Consider the following 19,983-nt stretch of genomic DNA (forward strand, 5'->3'; position numbering starts at 1 on the left):
AAAGCCAACTTCTCGCTCCTGCCACCTTGCCCCAGCCATGTAAACAGTGACCATCGTAACTCCAGAGCCTCCACCCTCTCACCCTTCCCACAGCTGGGCCACGTCAGGGTCTGGAGGATCACGTGCCCCTGCATCTGCGGTGAGCTTGGCAGAAGCGGGCGGGCCAGGGCTACTGTGGCATTTCCTTCCTTGGAGGCAGGAGCAGCCAGGTACAAGGAGCCCCTTATTCTGCACACGCCACCCCTCCCCAAGCAAGACAGAGCTCTGCTTCATCGCGGCCCCTCCCTCCTCCAGGAGCCAGGCAGCCCCTCCAGAAGCAGCATGCAGGTACAGGTGGGCCTGGAGCCAGGTGTCGCCCCGTGCCCACCCTGTGATCAGCCCAGGTCCACGCCTTGCCTGGGCAAGCATTGGCAGACTCTATAGGGCCAGTCAGTGACCCCCAGTAAACAGCAGGGGGCCCCACAGACCAGGTGTTCTACTCAGCTCCCCCATAGCCCTGCAGCCCCAACCACATAGCTTCCCTGTGGGGTACAACCATCACCACTCTCCAATTCCAAATGTTTGTCATCACCCCAAAAGAGGACCCTGTACCTGTGAGCAGTCACACCCCATCCCCCTCCCTCCACCCTCTGACAGCCGCTGAGCATTTTCTGTCTCTGCATTTGCCTGTTCTAGATATTTTGTGTACATGGGAGGATACACTGTGTGGCCTTAGTGTCTGGCTTCTCTCCCCAAGCATCATGTTTTCAAGGTCCGTCCACGTCGTAGCATGTATTAGATCTTCATTCCTTTTTATGGCTGATTAATGTCCCACCATGCGAGGGGCCACAGTGTGTTTCTCCATTCATCTGTTGATGGACACTCAGGTTGTTTTCACCTTTTGGCTGTTACAAAGAGCGCTGCAGTAAACGCGGGTGTATGAGGATCTATTTGAGTCTCCGCACTCAGTTCTTCTGTGGCTATACCTACGAGTGGGATTGCTGGGTCACACGGTAGTTCTGGGTTCACCTTCTGGAGAAAGCGCCATACGGTCCTCCCCAGCAGCTGCACCATTATACACTCCCACCAGCAGTGGGTGAGGGGTCCTGTTTCACAGCATCTTCCCTTTCAGCCTCCTCCTACCAGGCTGCAAACACGGCCACTGGCAGCAGGTAGCAGACTCCCACGTACTCAACACATGGCAACATTGCTCACTCGCTGGTTTGTTTGCATGTCCTGTGCCACGAGAGTTCCCAGGGACGCCTGCCTGCACTGAATGTTCCAGCACCTGCCCATCCTGCGCATCGAGGCTCTCAGGCCTGGAGTCCAGAGCGTGTGACTGGCTGCTTTCCTGTCACTAAAGAGCCTATGTTCTCTCCCAAGCTTCCCCCACGCCACAAGCCAGACCCTGCTGGCCAAGTTCAAGCAGCAACACGAGGACAACAAGTACTTCCTGGGCACACCCGTCAAGGAGCCTGCCTTCATCATCCAGCACTTTGCAGGGAGGGTCAAGTACCAGATCAAGGTGCGTGTCTTCTGCATGGCTCTCCACAGGGGAAAGATGAGGCAGTCTGCTTCCGTAAAGGTTTACAGCCTTGAAAACCCTGTGGAGCAGTTCTGTTCTATCCTAGGGTTGCTGTGAGTTAGAATCGACTCGATGGCAGTGATTTATCATGGGTAGTGCTGGCAGTGAGCACGTGCTCGGCTCCTAACCAGAAGGTTGGAAGTTCATCCCAGCCACAGGTACTAAGAAGAAAGGCCTAAAAAACAAACCAAACTCACTGCCACCAACTCATTTCCGACTCAAAGCAACCCCCAGTGGGTCTCCGAGACTGTACATCTTTACGGAAATAGATCACCCCGTCTTCCTTCTGCAGAGCAGCTGGTGGGTTTGAACTGCTGAGAAGGAAGGCCTTGTGATCTCAAAAAATCACCCTATCTGGGAGAAAGATGAGGCAATCTCCTCCTGTAAAGATGTACGGTCTTGGAAACCCTGTGGGGCAGTGCTGCTCTGTCCTATAGGGTGGCTGTGAGTTGGAATTGACTCAGTAGCAGTGGGTTTGGGTGTTTTTTGTTTGTTTGTGAGGTTCGCTTGAGTCAGAATCAACTTACTGTCAATAGATCTGGGTTTTGAATACATATATACCTATTGGCAGTTGCTAGATGGTACAGACGTTGAGCTTGCCTATCTACGAACCAAAAGGTTGGAAATTCAAACTCACCCAGTAGCACCTCAGAAGAAGGGCCTGGCAATCTATTTCCAAAAAACCAGTCATTGAAAAACCCCATGGAGCACAGTGCTACTCTGAGACACACGTGGGGTCACTATGAATGAGTCAAATTGGTGGCAGCTGGTGTTTTTTTGTCTGTTCTGTGGTAGATGCTGAACAGGCTTCCAGAGCCTCTGTCCCTCGTCTTCATGGTCTAGGGCTCCTGGGGTGGCACTGCTCTGTGTGGTTGAGATAGCCCCCCCACCCCTCTCTACAGCCAGCTCATACCTCTCCTTCTCCCGCCAGGACTTCCGGGAGAAGAACATGGACTACATGCGGCCTGACATCGTGGCACTCCTGAGAGGCAGCGACAGCTCCTACGTGCGTGAGCTCATTGGCATGGACCCCGTGGCCGTGTTCCGCTGGGCCGTGCTGCGGGCCGCCGTGCGTTCCATGGCTGTGCTGCGGGAGGCCGGGCGCCTGCGGGCCGAGAGAGCCGAGAAGGCTGCAGGTAAGCAGGAGGAGGAGGCACTACCCAGCTCTTATCAGCTGTTAGCTCCCATCTGGTCGGCCCTGACTCCAGGACCCCACAGTCAGCTTTGGATGTGACTGTTGTGATCCATGGGGCTGTCAGTGGCTGATTTGGGGAAGGTTTTTGGGTCAAGGATGGGCAATCTACTTCCATAGTGGTACCACCTGGGGAACCCAAGGAGGGGTCGCTATGAGTCGGGTCCGACTGGACGGCATATAACAAGAGTGCCGCTCCAGCAGAAAATACCACGAATGGGTGGTTTGAACAGGCAGGGATTTATTTTCTTACAGTTTAGGAGGCTAGAAGTCCGAGTTCAAGGTGCCAAGCTTTAGGGGCTGGGTAAAGACCCTTCGATCTGGGGCTTCAGCTCTGCCTCTTGCTCCCGGCCCACTAAAACTGAAGGCTTCTCTTAACTCAGACAGCTGCTGGCTGCTGCAGCTGACAAACCCAAGGCCAAGAGATAAAATGGCACAGCCCAAGATTATCGAGCAACACGGCAGGCCACTAGTTCAAGTCCAGAGATAGTCCCAAGATCAGTAGACAACATGGCAGGCCACTCACTCACTGATGACTCAGCCAGGATCCAAGCATGCCAAAAAGCTGCAGAGACCTTTCTCAAAACTGCTGCTTATGTACTGGAAGCGGACCACATCCCTAAGGCAGCTATTCAGCTGCTCTAGTAGATTCCACCATGGAGCTGATGACCAGTCTCTTCATGGGGAATAACTACATCCAGCTGCCCAGCCACCAAAACCAGCCTAGCCAAGTTGACACACAGCTTAACCACCACAGAAGTCAACCGCCAGGCCTCTCTTCCTACTCCCTCTTAGTCTGGAACCTCCCCTGAAACCTGCTCAGTATCACACATCACAGAGGCCTCCTCTGACAGGTGGGGGGGCTGCACATGAGACGCACTGGCTGGGAGTCAAACCCAGGTCGCTCCCCATCTTCCCCTGTCCTACCCCCGACAACCACTAAGCTACTCTCTTCCTCTATGTATTTACCTGGTCCGGGCATCTCATGTCAGTGCACTCAGATGGTATATGGCCGTGTGTGCCTTACCAGGCATCATGTTTCCAAGGTTCATCCACGTAGTAGCATGTGTTGGTGCCTCATTCCTTTTCACAGTGAGTAGTATTGCATTGTGTGGGTGGATGTTTGGGTTGTTTCCACCTTTTGACAATTGTGTTGATTTTGTTTTAACCTTTGATTTTTCCTGAACACACAATCAAGACTGGATGGTAATCAGATATCTAATGTGAGCTAGGGTACGCTTAGGGCTTGTCATGGTCGTGTCCTTCACGTGAGGTTGACAAGTTAACCTTTCCCATCCCCAGAAGGTGGGAATGAATGTCCTCATTTTTCCAATAAGGAACCTTGTAGAAGGATTGACTGGCTCTCACCCAGGGTCACATGGCATTGGCCTTCTGTGCCGCACAGTGGAGATGGTTGATTAGAAAGAACCCAAAAAGGATAAAGCCTTTGTAAGAAATAGGAAATAAATGGTGTGCTTTTTTAAAAAAAAAAAAAAAAGAGGATAACAAATATATTTCCTTACCAGAACAAAATGAGATTTTAGCAATTTTCATAAGAAAAGTTTACAGTTGTCTCTGTTCCTTGTTCTAAGATTCTTTAAAGTTATTTCTGCATTCATTTGTTTATTATCTCTTTAGTCAGCCTCATAATCTAATCCTTTTTTTTTTTTTTAATTGTGATTTGGGTAAAAGTTTACAGAGTAGATTGATTTTTCATTCAACAGTTCATCCACATTTTGTTTCATGACATTGACTACAATCCCCACAGTGGAACAGCTCTCTTCTCACTTCCTGCCTGTGGTACCTTTTCCTTGTGTCCTTCTTTCCTGTGCATTCCTGCCCTCTGAGCTGTCTCCCTGTGCAGACACTGCCCTTCTGGTCTGCCATGGTTGATTGTTGTAAGGAGTGTAAAATGGTGGGCTCTTTTTAGAAGGCATCACCCTGTTCAGAATTCTCTACTCTGCCCAAAGTTATCATATTTGTGAAAAACTGTGTCATAATATTGCTGTTGTTTTTTGTTTCTAACTATGTTGTTGTTGTTGAGAATATACACAGTAAAAACAGACACCAATTCAAGTTTCTGCATGTGCAGTTCAGTGACATCATTACACTGTTTGAGTTGGGCAACCATTCTCACTGTCCTTTTCTGAGTTATTCCTCCCTCATTCACATAAACTCCCTGCCCCCGCTCTTTGTCTGACCTTTCATGTCACTGTTGTCAGTTTGATCCCATATAGATAGATCTTAAAAGAGCACGGGAGTTCTGGTAGCATAGTGCCTAAGTCACTTGACTGCTAACCAGAAGGCTGGCAGTTCAAGCCACCAGCCACTCCTTGGAACGAAGACTGGGCAATCTACCTCCATAGAGATACTGCCTCAGAAGCCCAAGGAGGGGTCGCTATGAGTCGAATCAACTCAATGGCAGTGAGTTTGGTTTGGTTTTTTTTTTTTAAAAAAGCAGTCTTCAGCGCATGGATTCCTTACAAGTTAAGCTAAACTGTTGTTTGGTTTGAGATGGTTAGAGTACAGCTTGCAGTTAGAGTCCCTAGGTGATATAGATGGTAAAAAGCTTGGCTGCTACCCAACAGATTGGAGGTTAGAATCCCCCCCCACCCCCACCCCAGAGCTTCCTCTGAAGAAAGGCCTGGCCATCTACCTCCAAAAAATCAGCCATTAAAAACCCTTTGGAATAATTCTGCTCAACACACATGAGGTCTTCATGAGTCAGTGACTCAATGGCACCTGGTTAAGGCTTGCAGCCGCCATGGGAAAGACGGGGTTGCTGGTCTCCAGGCGACCATCCCACCGTGTCCACTATGTCCCCAGCAGGCATGGGCAGCCCCGGTGTCCAGAATCACCCAGGAGAGCCACAGAGAGCAGCCAACACCCCGTCGGAAAAACTGTACCGGTGAGCAAGACCTCGGTCCGTCCAAATCAAAGCCTCTGAAAGGAGCCCCTGGGTGTCGCAAACGGTTAAGCACTCAACTGCCAGCCCAAAGGTCCGGTTCAAATCCGTCCAGAGGCACCTGGGAAGATGGGGCTGGCAGTCTGCTTCCAAAAGGACACACCTGAGGAGCAGTTTACCCTGCACCTGTGGGGTCGCAGGGGTCGGAGTCAGGGCCCCAGCAACTACCATAACGCAGTTCCTAGTCAAAGCCTTTAGACAGCAGGGCCGGGTAACCAACCCCAGAGACCTGACTTGCACAGCAGGGTGTGACCGCCACACTGAGTGAGTCAGTGCCCTTCTCCACACAGCACAGCAGGGGAGATATGGGCTTCATTCTCAGGGCATCCTTCCCGTGGCCAGGGGGCTGCCAGTGGGTGGGTCAAGGCAGAGAGATGGGCCTGACTGAAGAGTCCTCCTCCCCTTAGTCAAAGGTCCCTGGGAGGCACAGAGGGTCTGCTCTCAACTAGTAATCTACAGGTTGGCAGTTCAAACCCGCCCAGCGGTGCCATGGAAGACAGGCCTGGCAGTCTGCTTCCATTGAGATTACAGCCAAGAAGACCCTATGGAACAGGTCTGCTCTGTCCCACATGGGGTCACCATGAGTCAAAATCAACTCAATGACACCTGATTGTTTTGGGTCCCCTTAGCCCCGTAGGGGTATCCCAAACATGGATCTCTAAGCAACTTCCCTAGCAGTCAGAAATACAGACGCCTCACTGCTGCATGCGAGATGCCGTGGGGTATGTTGTGGTCACCTAACAGGGACTGCAAGTCCCTGGGTCACGCAAACAGTTAATACCCTCAGCTGCTAACCAAAGGGTGGGTGGTACACGTCCACTCGGGTGCATCAGAAGAAAGGTCTAGCAGTCTTCTTCCACAGCCTCAGCCATTGAAAACTCTGTGGAGCACAGTTCTACTGTGACACACATACCTGGTCGCCAGCAGTCAGAGTTGACTCGACAGTAGCTGGTTTTAGCAATGACCAAAGGTCCCCAACATGCCCCAGGACACACTGATGCCAGGGCATAAAAGGGCCCAAGAAATGGGGTGAGAGACCTCAGTCAGGGCCATGCTGGACAGATGTCCAGGTAGTGATGAAGCCAGGGGAGGGACACTCCATTGTATCCCTCAGAGCTGGGCAGGCTGAGTTGAGAAGGGACCAGATGAACCAGGCAAGAAGGGCAGGCAGGGTCTGCCAACCACAGGACCATAATGTGCAAAGGCCCCGGGGCAGCCATGTCCTTGCTTTCTTTCTCAAAATCCACAAATCCCACAGATGACAAGTCTCAAAATTTTTGAGTGTAAGTCATTTTTTTGAGTCCTTTGTAATAATTGGGCAATCTATTTCTGTAGTGATATCACCTAGGAAACCCAAGGAAGGGTTGCTGTGAGTCAGACCTGACTCAACAGTGTTTTTTGTGTTTTGTTTGTTTGTTTGTTTTTTGTTTTGTAATAATACTTGTTTGGAAGATAAAATTTGTCTGTGAAGGTAGATCTAGCACCTGGGTAAATGGCTGCGATTCCTTGGTCTGAAAATTCAATGTGTCATTTTCCTGCTTTTCACAGTGTAAGTTTCTAAGTCAGTTTTTTCCCCAAAAAGGAAGGCAGGAGAAAGGCAAATGTACTTCTCCGCTGCTTGTGTTTTTAGGCTTATTTTCTCCCAAAAGGGTCTTTGACCTGTCAGTCTCCCCAGGGCCTACCCCCAGCCGCGGGTCCCACCAGGGAGTGCGTTCAGTTTATACAGCTTCTCCCTTTCAGCTGCTCAATGCTAGATTTCTCATTTGACGGCTCTGAGGAGTTCGATATTAACGCTTTTGAGGACATCATTGCTTTCTATGAAAGCAAGAAGTAAGTGGAAGCAAGGGCCCTCGAACCCGAGACCAGGGAGGCACGTAAGAGGACCCATCTGCCCCAGCGCGCCGTGCAGCGCCAGGGCAAGAAGAGAGCAGAGCAGGGGGCACCAGGGCCTGCAGATCAGGGGACACGCTCGCCAGATTTGGCTGGGGCCGGGGATGTGGGCTGTGGCGGTCACATGGGGCAGCTCCGGGCACAGAGGAGGCATCCAAGTACAGGCACAAAATGTGACGCCTCTGTTATCTTTGCTCTGTGCCTCCCTGGAGAACAAGGGCACGGAGGTAAGTGCGCCCTCGGGTCCGGGCATGCGGTCTGGTTCACACGGTCTGGTGCATGGAACACGGACAAAGGAGTGCTGCTCAGGTCGTTCCACCCACTGCCTTGAGCTTAAACATGCATGTGAAAAAAAAAAAAAAACCACCCTGGATGAACCTGGAATCCTTCCAGAAAGTTCTTTTAAGGCATTTGTTGATTCTAGTTATTTGTTAATTCATTCTAAAAGTGCTCAGTTTTCATCTCTAAGCCTTTATCATGTGTTGGTCAGCTCAGGCCTAAACCAATAGCAGTTAAAATGAAGCTAATAGGACTAAATCTTTCAGGGTGAAGAGCCCCTTAAACTGGGTTGTTTTTTTTTCCCCTCCACTGTGCCGACGTTTGGTTCTACATCAATCATAGTCTTGGAAGGGGCCACTTTATGCACTGTAGGGTGTTGAGCCGCATCCCTGGGCTCTACCCACTTGATGCCAGTCACGCCCCCTCCGCCAGGTCTGATAACCACAAATGTCCCCTGACATGGCCAGTGTGTCCCCAGGTAGCAATGCGCCCTCATTAAGAATCGCCATATTAAACTCTGCATACCCAGAGTCATCCCTCCCAAGACTTTTCAGAAAGCCAGTTAAGAGGTCAGCCAAACAGTAACGGTAGAGCACTTTGCTTCTTCCCACGGAGACCCTTCGATGTTACTTCTTTAGTGGCTCTTGCTTTTTTCAATGATCCAAGGTGCCACACTGCAAAGTCCACTCTGCTCAAAGCCCTCCAAAGGGTGGCTGTCCTGGCTGACTCCCCCAGTGGGATTTTGTCTGCTGACCACATTTGCATGTTTCAGCTCCAGGGGTGTCTGGGGAATGGTTCTGACGGCACAGGGAGCCCTAGGTGGCGGGCCTGCTGCTCTAACTCCGTCTTCTCTCTGTCACTGCACCTCCCTCCCTCACCCACCCCACCCCTACCCACCCACCCCCACCTCGGTCCCCCAGAGATTTGCATGATCAAATCATCAGGACCATCAAGGGACTGCCCTGGCAGGGCGAGGACCCCCGGCGGCTTCTCCAGTCCCTCAGCCGGCTCCAGAAACCCCGGGCCTTCATCCCGTGAGTCCCTCCCGTGGCCGTGGGGGGGCCCCCCCGCGGCCCCTCCTTGAAAGTGCAACAACTGCCCCCGCCACCCCTGGGGCTCCAGCCTGCCCCCACTCCTACAGCCGGCTTCCCCTTCCTGCATTCCTCACCGGCTGCTAAAAAACTACACTGAGCTCTTGCGCGGCTGTGTCTGCAAGCCAGCCATAGCTAAACCACCTTCTTAACAAGCCTCAGTGTCTGCGCTGCTGCCTCAATATCTGCCGCCTCCCCATCCCCCCTGGCAGCTTGGCCAGAACTGCATCTAATTGTCCGCCCACCCCCCCCCCCCCCCAGAGGTGTCTCCCCAGCACACAGAGCAAAGCTTGCTTCTCCTCCTGTCTGAGTCAGGGTTCTCTGGAGAGAAACAGAACCAGCAGGATGTACTTCTACAGAGAAGGAGGTTTACTTCAAAGGATTGGCTCCCGCTGCTGTGGGGGCTGGCCAGTACAGAATCCTTAGGCCAGGCAGCAGGCTAGAGAGTTCCACAGGCTCGGGTCCGAGATCCCGAGGTCAGGCCACAGGAAGTGCAGGGTCAAAAGAAAACAAGTTTTGCCAAAATAACTGTGTAGGCTGGAGGCGGAGCATACTCTAGGGAAACTCCCCTTTTAACTGATAGAGTGATTGCATTCTGTTACAAGGCAGCAATTAGACTAGCATTTGACCAAACGCTGGGAAGCATATCCTAGCCAGGTGGACATACATTAACCATCACAGTCCCCTTGACTGTTGTTAGCATCTAAGGAGGCCCGTGCAGGGCGGGGGCTGGGGGCTTTGTGTGCCTTAACTCCGAGCCATGGCTCCACTTCTGCAGACTCCAGCGCTGTGTGATCAGAAAGGTCCAGAAGTCGCACAGCAGAGTTTGGTCCTAACTCCCTACCACTAACTCATCCCGTGGCAGACCCTCCTGGAAGTGACTGGAGGGCTCAGCAGTGGGGAAGTGGTTCTCCTGCCTGTGGGGCATGAACCCAGTGCCAGGCAGGCGGCAGCACAGCTGGTGGGCCCATGCAGTCACCGTTTCCAATCTTCAGGGGCCACTCTGGGCACAGGCCAGTCAAGAGCAAAGCTTGTCCCAGCCCAGGAGGCAGTTTTGAAATTTGTGTGGTGTGCCTTATTGCATGCTGGAGTCTCGGAGTCTCGAGGTAGCACAAACAGTAAACACGCTCAGCTGCTAACCAGAAGGTTGGAAGTTCAAGTCTACCGAGGCACCAGAGGGAGAAAGTCTTGGCAGTTTACTTTGGAAAAAAGCCCCACTGCAAACCCAGTGCAGTTCAGTCCTGCTCTGACTCTCCTGAGTCAGGGTCAACTCGACAGCAGCTGTTATATGCATGACCCCAGGAGGATTAAGATGAAACCTACCCAACTAGGACCTGACGGGCCACGCGTTTAGTGCTGGCATTCTGCCCATCTGTGGGCTACCATTTCCTTAGCCAGTTTTAAAAACAACCCAGGCTGCTCTTTTCTGTATTTTTGTTCTGTCTGGAAGGTTCAGTAACATGTCTGGAAATGGGAGGGAGGCAGCAGGAGGCAAAGGGACCATCCCCCATCCCTCCCTCAACCACCGACTGGCTTTTATGCCTTCGTTTAACCAGTGTGAGTCCCAAGAGAAATCCTCATTGTTGTGGATAGCTGCCACTAAGTTGGCCCCAACTCATGGCAACCCCACACCCAGTAAAACAAAATACTGCCCAGTCCTGCGCCATCACCATGATTGATTATAATTATTGTAAACCACGGGGTTTTCATTGGCTGGTTTTCAGGAGGTCACCAGGCCTTTGTTCCTAGTCTTTCTTAGTGTGGAAGCTCCACTGACAGGTGCCTGGTGACTCCCCATGAAGTGCATTGGCCAGAAACGGAACCAGGTTCTTCCACATGGAAAGAGAGAATTCTAACCCTGAATTACCACTGCCTCCTGAGAAGGGCTCCCTGGGCTTCTTCCAGGGCCCATCCTTGCACTGCCTGCTGGAGGGTCCAAGGAGCTCTGTAGGCTCTCTGGGCTTTTGCCAAATGGAACCAGGACACCTAGTGGGGATACAAACTGCTCAGGGTTGCTTACATTTTATTATTATTATTATTATTGTGGCAAAATTATATACAGGTAGTCCCCGACTTACAACAGAGTTCTGTTTCGATGACTCTAAGTCGATTCTGACATATGTTGAATACCTTTTTTTTTTCCCCCAGTTTTCATTATTACTGCTTTTTATTATCAGTACCTTTATAAATCCAGTCTTTGTTTTTGGGGATTGGAAACGTGACATATAAACTTACTCATTTCCATCGAGTTGATTCCAACTCATAGTGACCCCCATTGGGTTTCCAAGGCTGTGTATCTTTATGGAAGCAGATTTCCTTATCTTTCTTCCGTGGAGCAGCTGGTGGCTTTGAATCACCAGCCTTTTGGTTAACAGCAAAATGCCTTAACCACTACCCCACCAGAGCTCCTTCTTATATAAACTTACAGATGAATTTTCTTACATACATACGTACATTAAAAAAAAGTCCATAAAAAAATGGACAATGTTGTCATTTTGTCAATTGAGATAATAACTCCAATTATAGATGGTGCTGGGTTATCCCTGGAAATGAGGATGGCATTTCTAGTTAGAAAATGAGCGCAAATTGTTTTGCATGGTCCTTCTTTGTGCTGCAACACTATATGTAGCACATGACTAACAATAACATTCAGATCTAAGTGTTGTTTGTCGTAACTCAAACACATCCTGAGTCAGGGACTATCTGTATAACAAAACATTTGCCATTTTAAACTTTGCTTGTACAGTCCAACCAACAAAAAATGCAACCACTGCCGCGGAATTAGATCCAACTCATAGGAACCCCTCCTTGGGTTTCTGAGGCAGCATCACTACAGAAATAGATTGCCCAGCCTTCCTTCCGAGGAGTGGCTGGTGGGTTTGAACCGCCTGCCTTCTGGTTAGCAGTCACATGGTTAGGCACTGCGCCACCAGAGCTCCCTTGTACAGTCCAATGACGTTAATTACGTTCACCATGTTATACAAGCCATCAGCCACCATTTCTGGGCTCATGGCCTCTGATGCTCCAGCCAGCCCATCCTGTCCTCACATTTTTAGTATCTGTCAGCTCCTCTTTAGCCACCCTGTGGAGATGAATGGTCCTTGGGTGGCACAAATGGTTTTCCCTCGACTACTAGCCTTGGTGGCACAGCAGTTAAAGCACTCAACTGCTAACGAAAAGGTTGTCAGTTCCAACACACCAGCCTCTCCCCAGGAGAGAGATGTGTCAATCTACTTCTGTAAAGATTAGTCTTGGAAACCCAATGGGGCAGTTCTACTCTGTCCTGTAGGGTCACTATGAGTCGGAGTCAACTCGTCAGCGATGTGTTTTGGGTTTAGTTAATGAACCTAAGAGTTGGCATTTCAAACCCACCCAGTGGCGCTGCACAAGGAAGGCCTGGAAATCTGCTGCCATAAAGGTGGTGGTTGTTAGTTGCCATCAAGTCGATGGCAACTTGTGAGTGCGCCATCAGCATGGAACTGTGCTCCATAAGGTTTTTGGTAGGTTGGCAGGCCTTTCTTTCACAGCACTACCAGGTGGGTTCGAACCTCAACCTTCACCTGATAGTCGAGCACTTGACTGTTTGCACTGCTCAAGGACTCTCCCCGTAAAGATCACAGCCAAAAAGACCCATGGAGCATTTCTGCACTGACACCAGTGGGGTCGCCACGAGTCACAATCAACTTGACTAAGGGGTTGAGGTGTTTTGTTTTGTTTTTTTGTACGTGAGAATGAACGTTGCACTTATGACCAGTGGTCCCTTTCTTCCCAGAGATCCCAATGACTCCCCACCCAGACTATGCACATACCCACTCAGGGCCAGCCAGAAGCAGAGTCCAGCTGCTGCCTGCCCGATGAAGCCAGGGTCCGCAGATCAGCCACTGAGAGCCCTCTTGCCCATGGCTGCAGACAGCGGCCACCCAGGGTCCCCGAGGGTCTGGCAGCGGCCTTGTTGCACTTGTCCCCTTTCTTCCACTCTCTGCTCTCGCTTGGTCTAACCCGCAAAGCGTGGCTTGCTCGACTAACCCAAATACTGACGCCGTGTTCCTCTTGTTCACAAAACGATTTTTAATATTTTGACAGGAAAAGTAAAGGTATCAAACAAAAGCAGATCATTCCCAAGGTAAACATGCGCGGCTCGCCGGAAGACGGTGTCTTGCTCTTGCTTGTTGTAGGGATCACCTGGCTGCAGTTGTTTTTTCTGAAAATAGGGAGAAGGCACTTTTAACTTCTTCAGCTTCTCCTTTTCACAACTGCCCCCCCAAAAAAAAAATTTTGTTTTTTAATTGCTCATATTGAAGTGATTCTGAGCTGTCTTTGTTTGGGTTTCTTGGAAGCAGAGCCTGTGGCAAGGATACTTGCACAAGTGATGGATGGAGTGGAGCTCGGGGATCTGAGGGGGATGCAAGGAACAGAGAGGGGTAGAGGGAGGGCTGAGCGAGGGTTTGGGCTCAGCTGGAACCCAGCTCAGCCTGGTCCTACAGGGAGCCCCACACCTCGGTGCTTGCCCTGCCCAGTGGCAAGGGGCCTGGCTGTTATAACCCCTTATTGATCATTTATTGCCTACAGGTCTCCCTGGGGGGAGGCAAAATGGGGTGTGCAGCCTCTCCCAGGCATCTCTGAGAAAGCGGCTCTTCAAGAGAGTCTTGCCAGGAAGTAGGCAAAGGAGCTACAGCCCTGCAGCCAGCCGCTCTATCTAGTTTCTTTCCCGTTGGAAACTACAGGAAGTTTCTGGAACCACAAGGACAGTCTCTTAGTCTGGTCAGCAGGTGGGGTACTGCTGGCTCCTCTGGTCAGCCTGATTGGCACATGGGCAGCACAGAAGGCTTGGTCCTCCCTGGCTCACCTGAGATAAGTTGTGATGAACAGGCAGCTGAAATGTGGCCCTCAGTAGCCATGGGTTTCCTCTTGTGACCCCAAGAAAAGAGATAGGGCATCCACTGGGCCATACAGGAGGCTGTAGCCAGCCTCTCCCCACCCAGATGCCACAGCTGAGGGTCGCCCCAGTGGGCCCCTGCATCTGAACTCAGCAGCTGAGACAGTGAACCTCTGCATCCGTGGCAGGACACTAGCTTGGGGCTGTGCCCTCCAGTGCTCATTGGGGCTGTGGAGGGCAGACTGGACCCCAGATCCCATCCATCTATCCTAGAACCTATTGGACTCCAAGTCCCTGAAGCTCATCATCAGCATGACCCTGCACGACCGCACCACCAAGTCCCTGCTGCATCTGCACAAGAAGAAGAAGCCGCCCAGCATCAGCGCACAGTTCCAGGTGGGCAGTGGCAAGGGACGCTGAGGTGGGGCAAGGAGAAGCCAAAGCCAGCTGGCGCTCAGCTCAGCCTGGCATCTGTGCAGCTCACCAAAGACGAACTTCAACACAGGCAGCTTATCCATTGTCCTAGGTGCCCCACAGTGGCACTGTTGACCTTTGCCTCTGGAACATTCTATGTAGTAAGGGTCATCCTATGCACTGTAGGATGCTGGGGCAGATCCCACTCAATGCCAATGCCCACTCCCCTATTTATTACAATCGAAAAAGATTCCCAGGCATCATCAATATCCCCCTGGGGGCAGAATTGCCCCCAGGTAAGGACCACTGGGTTCTAAGCCTTGTGATTAGTACATGGGTTAGGGGATTCAGCTGACCCCCAGTAGACTCTGTGTTCCATGATTGCTTGACCTACTGAAGTTCTAGGATACTGCACACATTTAAATATACAAACTGAGTGGGGAAGGAGAAAGAAAAATCACAGAAGCTGAGGTAGGGATCAAACTCAGTTTTGTTTGCACAAATAACACAGCGTTTCCCGCTTCAGCACTGTTGACATTTAGGGCATCTTGTGTACTGATCTGAGCAGCATCCCTGGCCTCTACCCACTCAATGGCAATAACACCCACGCCCCCTGTTGTAACAACCAACAATCTCTCCTGAGATTGCCAAGTGTCCCCTAGGGCAGAATCACCTCTGGTGAACCCCTAGATTAGGGGATTCCACAGATCTGCAAGAGACTCTTCATCCCATAATCACTTGACCTACTGAAATCTTAAAGACACTTCACACATTTAAATACATAGATGAGTGGGGAGGAGAAGAAGAGAGAAATCAAAGAAGCTGGGGGGTCACCCTGGTTTATACCATCTAACCCATCAAGAATTTATTCTTGTTGCATAGTGTGAGGTAGGGATCAAACTCTTTTCCCCAACCCCCAAATAATTAATGCAGCATTTCTGATGTTTAGTTCTGGATCCTTCTCTGTGGTGGGGGCTATCCTGTGCACTGTTGGGTGTTGAGCAGGATCCCTGGTCTCCATCCATTAGATGCCAGTAGCTTGCACATACACCCCTTAATCATGACAACCCAAACATCTGCAGGCATCACTCAGTATCTGCTGGGGGCAGGATCACCTGGGTGAGAACCACAAGGTCACAGTGTCATGGGCCAGCACATTGGTTAACAAAACTGCTGAACTGGGTCATGCAGTCATCTCCCTTTTTCCCTGGCAGCCAGGAAGCATGGAGTCAAATTTTTAGGGGAACAGAAGCAGCCAGCGTCACCATTTGCTTTTTGGCTCCTTCCCATTCCCCCAACACATTGTCAGGCTTCAGGGTGCACAGATTATGGGGGAGCTCCTGCAACCCATTGGGAAAGAATATATGCTTCCTTCTGTCTGAGACTTTTTTATTTTTATTTTTTGATGAAAATATGCACAGCAAAACATACAGCAATCAGCAGTGTCCACATGTTACGATTCGGTAACATGGATTACATTCTTCAGGTTATGCAACCCTTCTTCCTTAGCTTTTCCAAGTCATTCCACCACCATTAACATAGAGTCACTGCCCCCCAGGCTTGTCATCTAACCTTTCAAGTTGCTTTTGTTAATTTGATCTCATGTAATTCTTTAAAAGTATACAATGTTCAAGGCAGATGTGATTTACTAAATTAAACAGTTTGGTTAAAGATGACTTCAGGAGCCAAGACTTGTTTTAGTTCCCCAGAAGTTTGGCCCACACCCTTCCCCTTCCATCTGAGGTCCAGGCGAGAGCCACATGGGAGATGGTGGCTTTTAGCTGTGGGGGCGGGGCATAGACCCCTCAGGAATTCCTCAGGGTAGTGCAGCCTCTGATCGGAGCATGTGGCTTCAACTGCCACATCTTGCCACCTGGGATCTGCATTGTGCCCCCTGTCCCCTTCGGCAAGCAGTGTGCTCTTGGAATATTTGACCCAGCCCAGCTCAGCACAGAATCTTCTCCATCTCTCCCTAGACATCCCTTAACAAGCTCCTGGAGGCGCTGGGCAAGGCAGAGCCCTTCTTCATCCGCTGCGTCCGCTCCAATGCCGAGAAGGTGAGCATCATAAGGAAACAGGCCTGGCACTGGCTGGGCTCCTGAGGTATTTCTACCTCTGGCAGTCACCATAGAGGACAGGGACAGCCTTTGTATCCTGGGAGTGGGGGTCAGGGCCACAGCCAACTTCAGGGAAAGACTGCACGGAGCCCAGTCGAGGTGGGGTTCTAGAAACTGCACACAGGATGCTGTGGCTGGTCGGGCAGAAGGGCAACAGGCGGAGGGTCAGCATGGTGTTATCTGAGTCTAGAGAAACAAGGACAGACGACAGATCAAGTGTGCAGAGAGAATGTCCGAGGTGAAGGAAAAGCGGATGCAGGAGGCCCTCCCTGACACAGCACCACTGTGTGCACCCAGTCACACTGGAATCCCACATGGCGGTGGCTGCCTGGAAATTGGTGCCTCATCTCTGCACCGTGGACGTCTCCCATGTGTGGCCAAGGCACACTCCCTGACCACTCCCCGTGCTGTTTCAGAGGGAGCTGTGCTTCGATGAGGAGCTGGTGCTGCAGCAGCTGCGCTACACAGGCATGCTGGAGACCGTGCGCATCCGGAGGTCAGGCTACAGCGCCAAGTACACATTCCAGGTACCGCACATGCACACATGCACGTTTGTACTCATACACACGTACATGCAGGCCCGTGTGCATGAACATGCATATGTACACAGGTGCACATGGACATGGACATACATGCCCCTGTAGACACACATGCAGGGGCATGCACACGCACGGACTGGTCCCCTAAGGCTGCCGTAATAAATCACCACAGAGTGGGTAGCTTTAAAGAACAGACTTGTTCTGTTATAATTCTGGAGGCTGGGAATCCAGATCTGGGTGTGGGCCGTGTGGACTCCCCCGAGGCTCTGAGGAGAATCTGGTCCAGGCCTCTCCCCCAGCACCTGGTGGCTCCAGGCATTGCTTGGCTTGCCGCTAAAGCATCCCATGACGTCCTCCCTGTGTGTCTCTGTCTTCTCTATATTAGGACACCATCCATAGGAGTAGGAGCCACACCCCAATATGACTTCATGTTAATCTAACTGATCACATCTGCAAAGACCCTATTTCCAAACAAGGTTACGTTCACAGGTACTGAGGTTAGGACCCCGACTTTGGGGGACACAATCCAATCCATAAGAGAGGCTGTCTATGCCCCACAGGGTGTTAACCAGCATCCGTGGCCTCTACCCACTCGATGCCAGTAGCACCTCCATCCTTAACAACCACAGATGCCCCCACATATCACTAAGTGCCCCCCTCAAGTGGTTATAGTGGCTGCAGTGAGAGCCCTGCATGCCACCACAAGCCGGTGGGCACAGGACTGGGCTGGAGGTAACAGCACCATGTCCAGCCAGAATGTGACCTGTGCAGTCTTGGGGACCTTGCTGAATCATCATCTTCCCATCTGCACCATAGAAACACCATCCTTCTGAACCTGGGCAGATATGAAAGGGAAAATTGTAGAAAGAAGGGGAAACAATAGGCATTTTACTAATGCTTGGCTCTTAAGGATTGAAATGACTGTTCCCTTAAAAGGCACATCCTGTTTGGTGGCTGCTCCAAAAATTAAACATAGAATTACCACGTGACCCAGCAGTTTCACTCCTGGGTCTGCACCCAAGAGATTTGAAAACAGAGATTCAGACTGACACTTGGCCCCCAGTGTTCCTAGCAGCTCTTTTCACAACAGATGGAAACAACCCAAGCAGCCATCAGCAGATGAATGGATAAACAGTGTGGTTCATCCATGCAATGGGGATATTCCTCCAGCAGACAGAGAAATAAAGTCCTGATACTGCTACGGCATGGGTGAACCTCAGAACCATGATGCTGAGGGCAAGAAGTCAGACACAAAAAGATAAATACTGTATGATTCCACTTGTATGAAATAATCTGGAAGGGGCACATGCATAGAGACCAAAGTTTATTCATTGTTCCCAGGAGCCGAGGGAGGAACAAGGAGGGACTGCTAAATGGAACGGGCTTTCTGTTTCTGTTTGAGAGTGTTCTGGAACTAGGTCGTGATTCAGTGTGAATTAATGCCACTGACTTATACACTTACAATGGTTAAAATGCCAACATTTATGTTATGTATAATTTGCTGTTGTTGTTAGGTCCCATTGAATCCATTCTGACACATAGCAACCCCCACGTACAATAGAACAAACACTGCCTGGTCCTGCACCATCCTCACTGTCGTAGCTGTGTTTGAGACCATCATTGTAACGTCAGTCCATCTTGCTAATAAGCATCTTCTTTTCTGCTAACCCTCTGCTTTAGCAAGCAAAAAAAAAATATATATATATATATATATATATATATATATATTTTTTTTTTTTTTTTTAATTTTTAAAGCAAGGCAAGTGGAATTACTCAGCCATAAAAAGGAGTGGAGTTCTGACACATGCTACAAGAAAGCACTTTGCTGAGCTTTTCTGACACATGAACCTAGAAAGCACTTTGCTGAGCAAGAGAAGTCAGACACAAAAATATTGTATGATGTTATTTATGTGAATTATCTAAAATAGGCAAATGTATAAAGACCAAATTTGTTAGTCGATGCCAGGGGTGAGGGAGAGAGGCAATTGTTTAGGAAGCTGTGAGTTTGTATTTATGATGATGAGAAATAACACAACGGTTATGGGGAATGGCTGCCCAATATGTTAATAGAAGTGATGTTGCTACGTTATACACCTGGAAAATGTTGAATTGGCAAAAAAAAAAAAGGATGGCAAGGAACAATGTACATGGTATGATCTCAACTTGAATTTTTTAATTACAAATAATAAGCACATACCCCCAGTTGCGATCGAGCCCTCAAGCCACAGATCGGGACCTGCTGGGTTCCCCAGAACGGTGTTAGCTCCAAACAGGCTCTGGTGGGTACTTGGTGACAGAAGATTCCAGAAATCTGTGCCACAGTTACCTAAAGATTTTGACTACTTCAGAATCCCCAAACTGTTAGATCTGTTCCAAGACCATTCACATGCAAGGAAACCACAGCCTTGAAAATGAGGCCAGGAAACTGCGGGAGCTCATCACCTTGTTGCTGAAAATGCTCTCATGGACTCTTACCTCTTGTCCACACCCCCCAGGACTTCATGGAACAGTTCCAGGTACTGTTGCCCAAGAATGCCCCACCCTGCAGGGAAGTCATCTCCACACTGCTGGAGAAGATGGCTGTGGACAAGAAGAACTACCAGATCGGGAAAACCAAGGTCAGCGAGCACCCACACCTCCACGTGGCTGCAGACTCAGGGACCGCGGCCCTCAGCCACACGCAGGTCTCCTCCGGGCCCCAAACCATGGGCCCAGTGCCTTGTTCCCCAGCACAGCGGTGGGACCACGGGGCTGGAGCTCGGGCCTCTGATGGACTTGGCTGGAATCTCTGGGGGCTCGGACAAGCTGCAGGGCTGCCCTGTTTCCCATCTCCTCATTTGTAGGACAGGGCTCATCCTACTGATCTTACAGTGTGTTTGTTGTTGCTATTAGCCGCTGCTGAGTCCAGCCTGACTTACGGCAACCCTGTGCACAACAGACTCACTGCTGTCAAGTCAGATCCAACTCATAGTGACCCCTCCTTGGGTTTCCGAGGCAGTATCACTACAGAAGTAGATTGCCCAATCTTCCTTCCGAGGAGTGGCTGGTGGGTTTGA

General features: G+C 50.5%; 1 protein-coding gene across 1 annotated transcript in view; it reads left to right on the forward strand.

The window, feature by feature from the left end:
• MYO9B (myosin IXB) overlaps positions 1-19,983 on the forward strand; it is a 90,267-nt gene that overhangs the window by 47,146 nt on the left and 23,138 nt on the right. Inside the window, exons 10-18 of the mRNA XM_007945457.2 lie at positions 1,363-1,504; positions 2,496-2,700; positions 5,586-5,664; positions 8,811-8,924; positions 13,065-13,104; positions 14,131-14,253; positions 16,248-16,328; positions 16,805-16,915; positions 19,423-19,545. Of these exons, the coding sequence (XP_007943648.2) occupies positions 1,363-1,504; positions 2,496-2,700; positions 5,586-5,664; positions 8,811-8,924; positions 13,065-13,104; positions 14,131-14,253; positions 16,248-16,328; positions 16,805-16,915; positions 19,423-19,545 (1,018 nt within the window). The remainder of the gene's footprint in view (positions 1-1,362; positions 1,505-2,495; positions 2,701-5,585; positions 5,665-8,810; positions 8,925-13,064; positions 13,105-14,130; positions 14,254-16,247; positions 16,329-16,804; positions 16,916-19,422; positions 19,546-19,983) is intronic.

Source organism: Orycteropus afer, unplaced genomic scaffold (genome assembly GCF_000298275.1).
Source record: "Orycteropus afer afer isolate SDZICR_OR568_19922 unplaced genomic scaffold, OryAfe1.0 scaffold00136, whole genome shotgun sequence".
NCBI lineage: Eukaryota > Metazoa > Chordata > Mammalia > Tubulidentata > Orycteropodidae > Orycteropus > Orycteropus afer.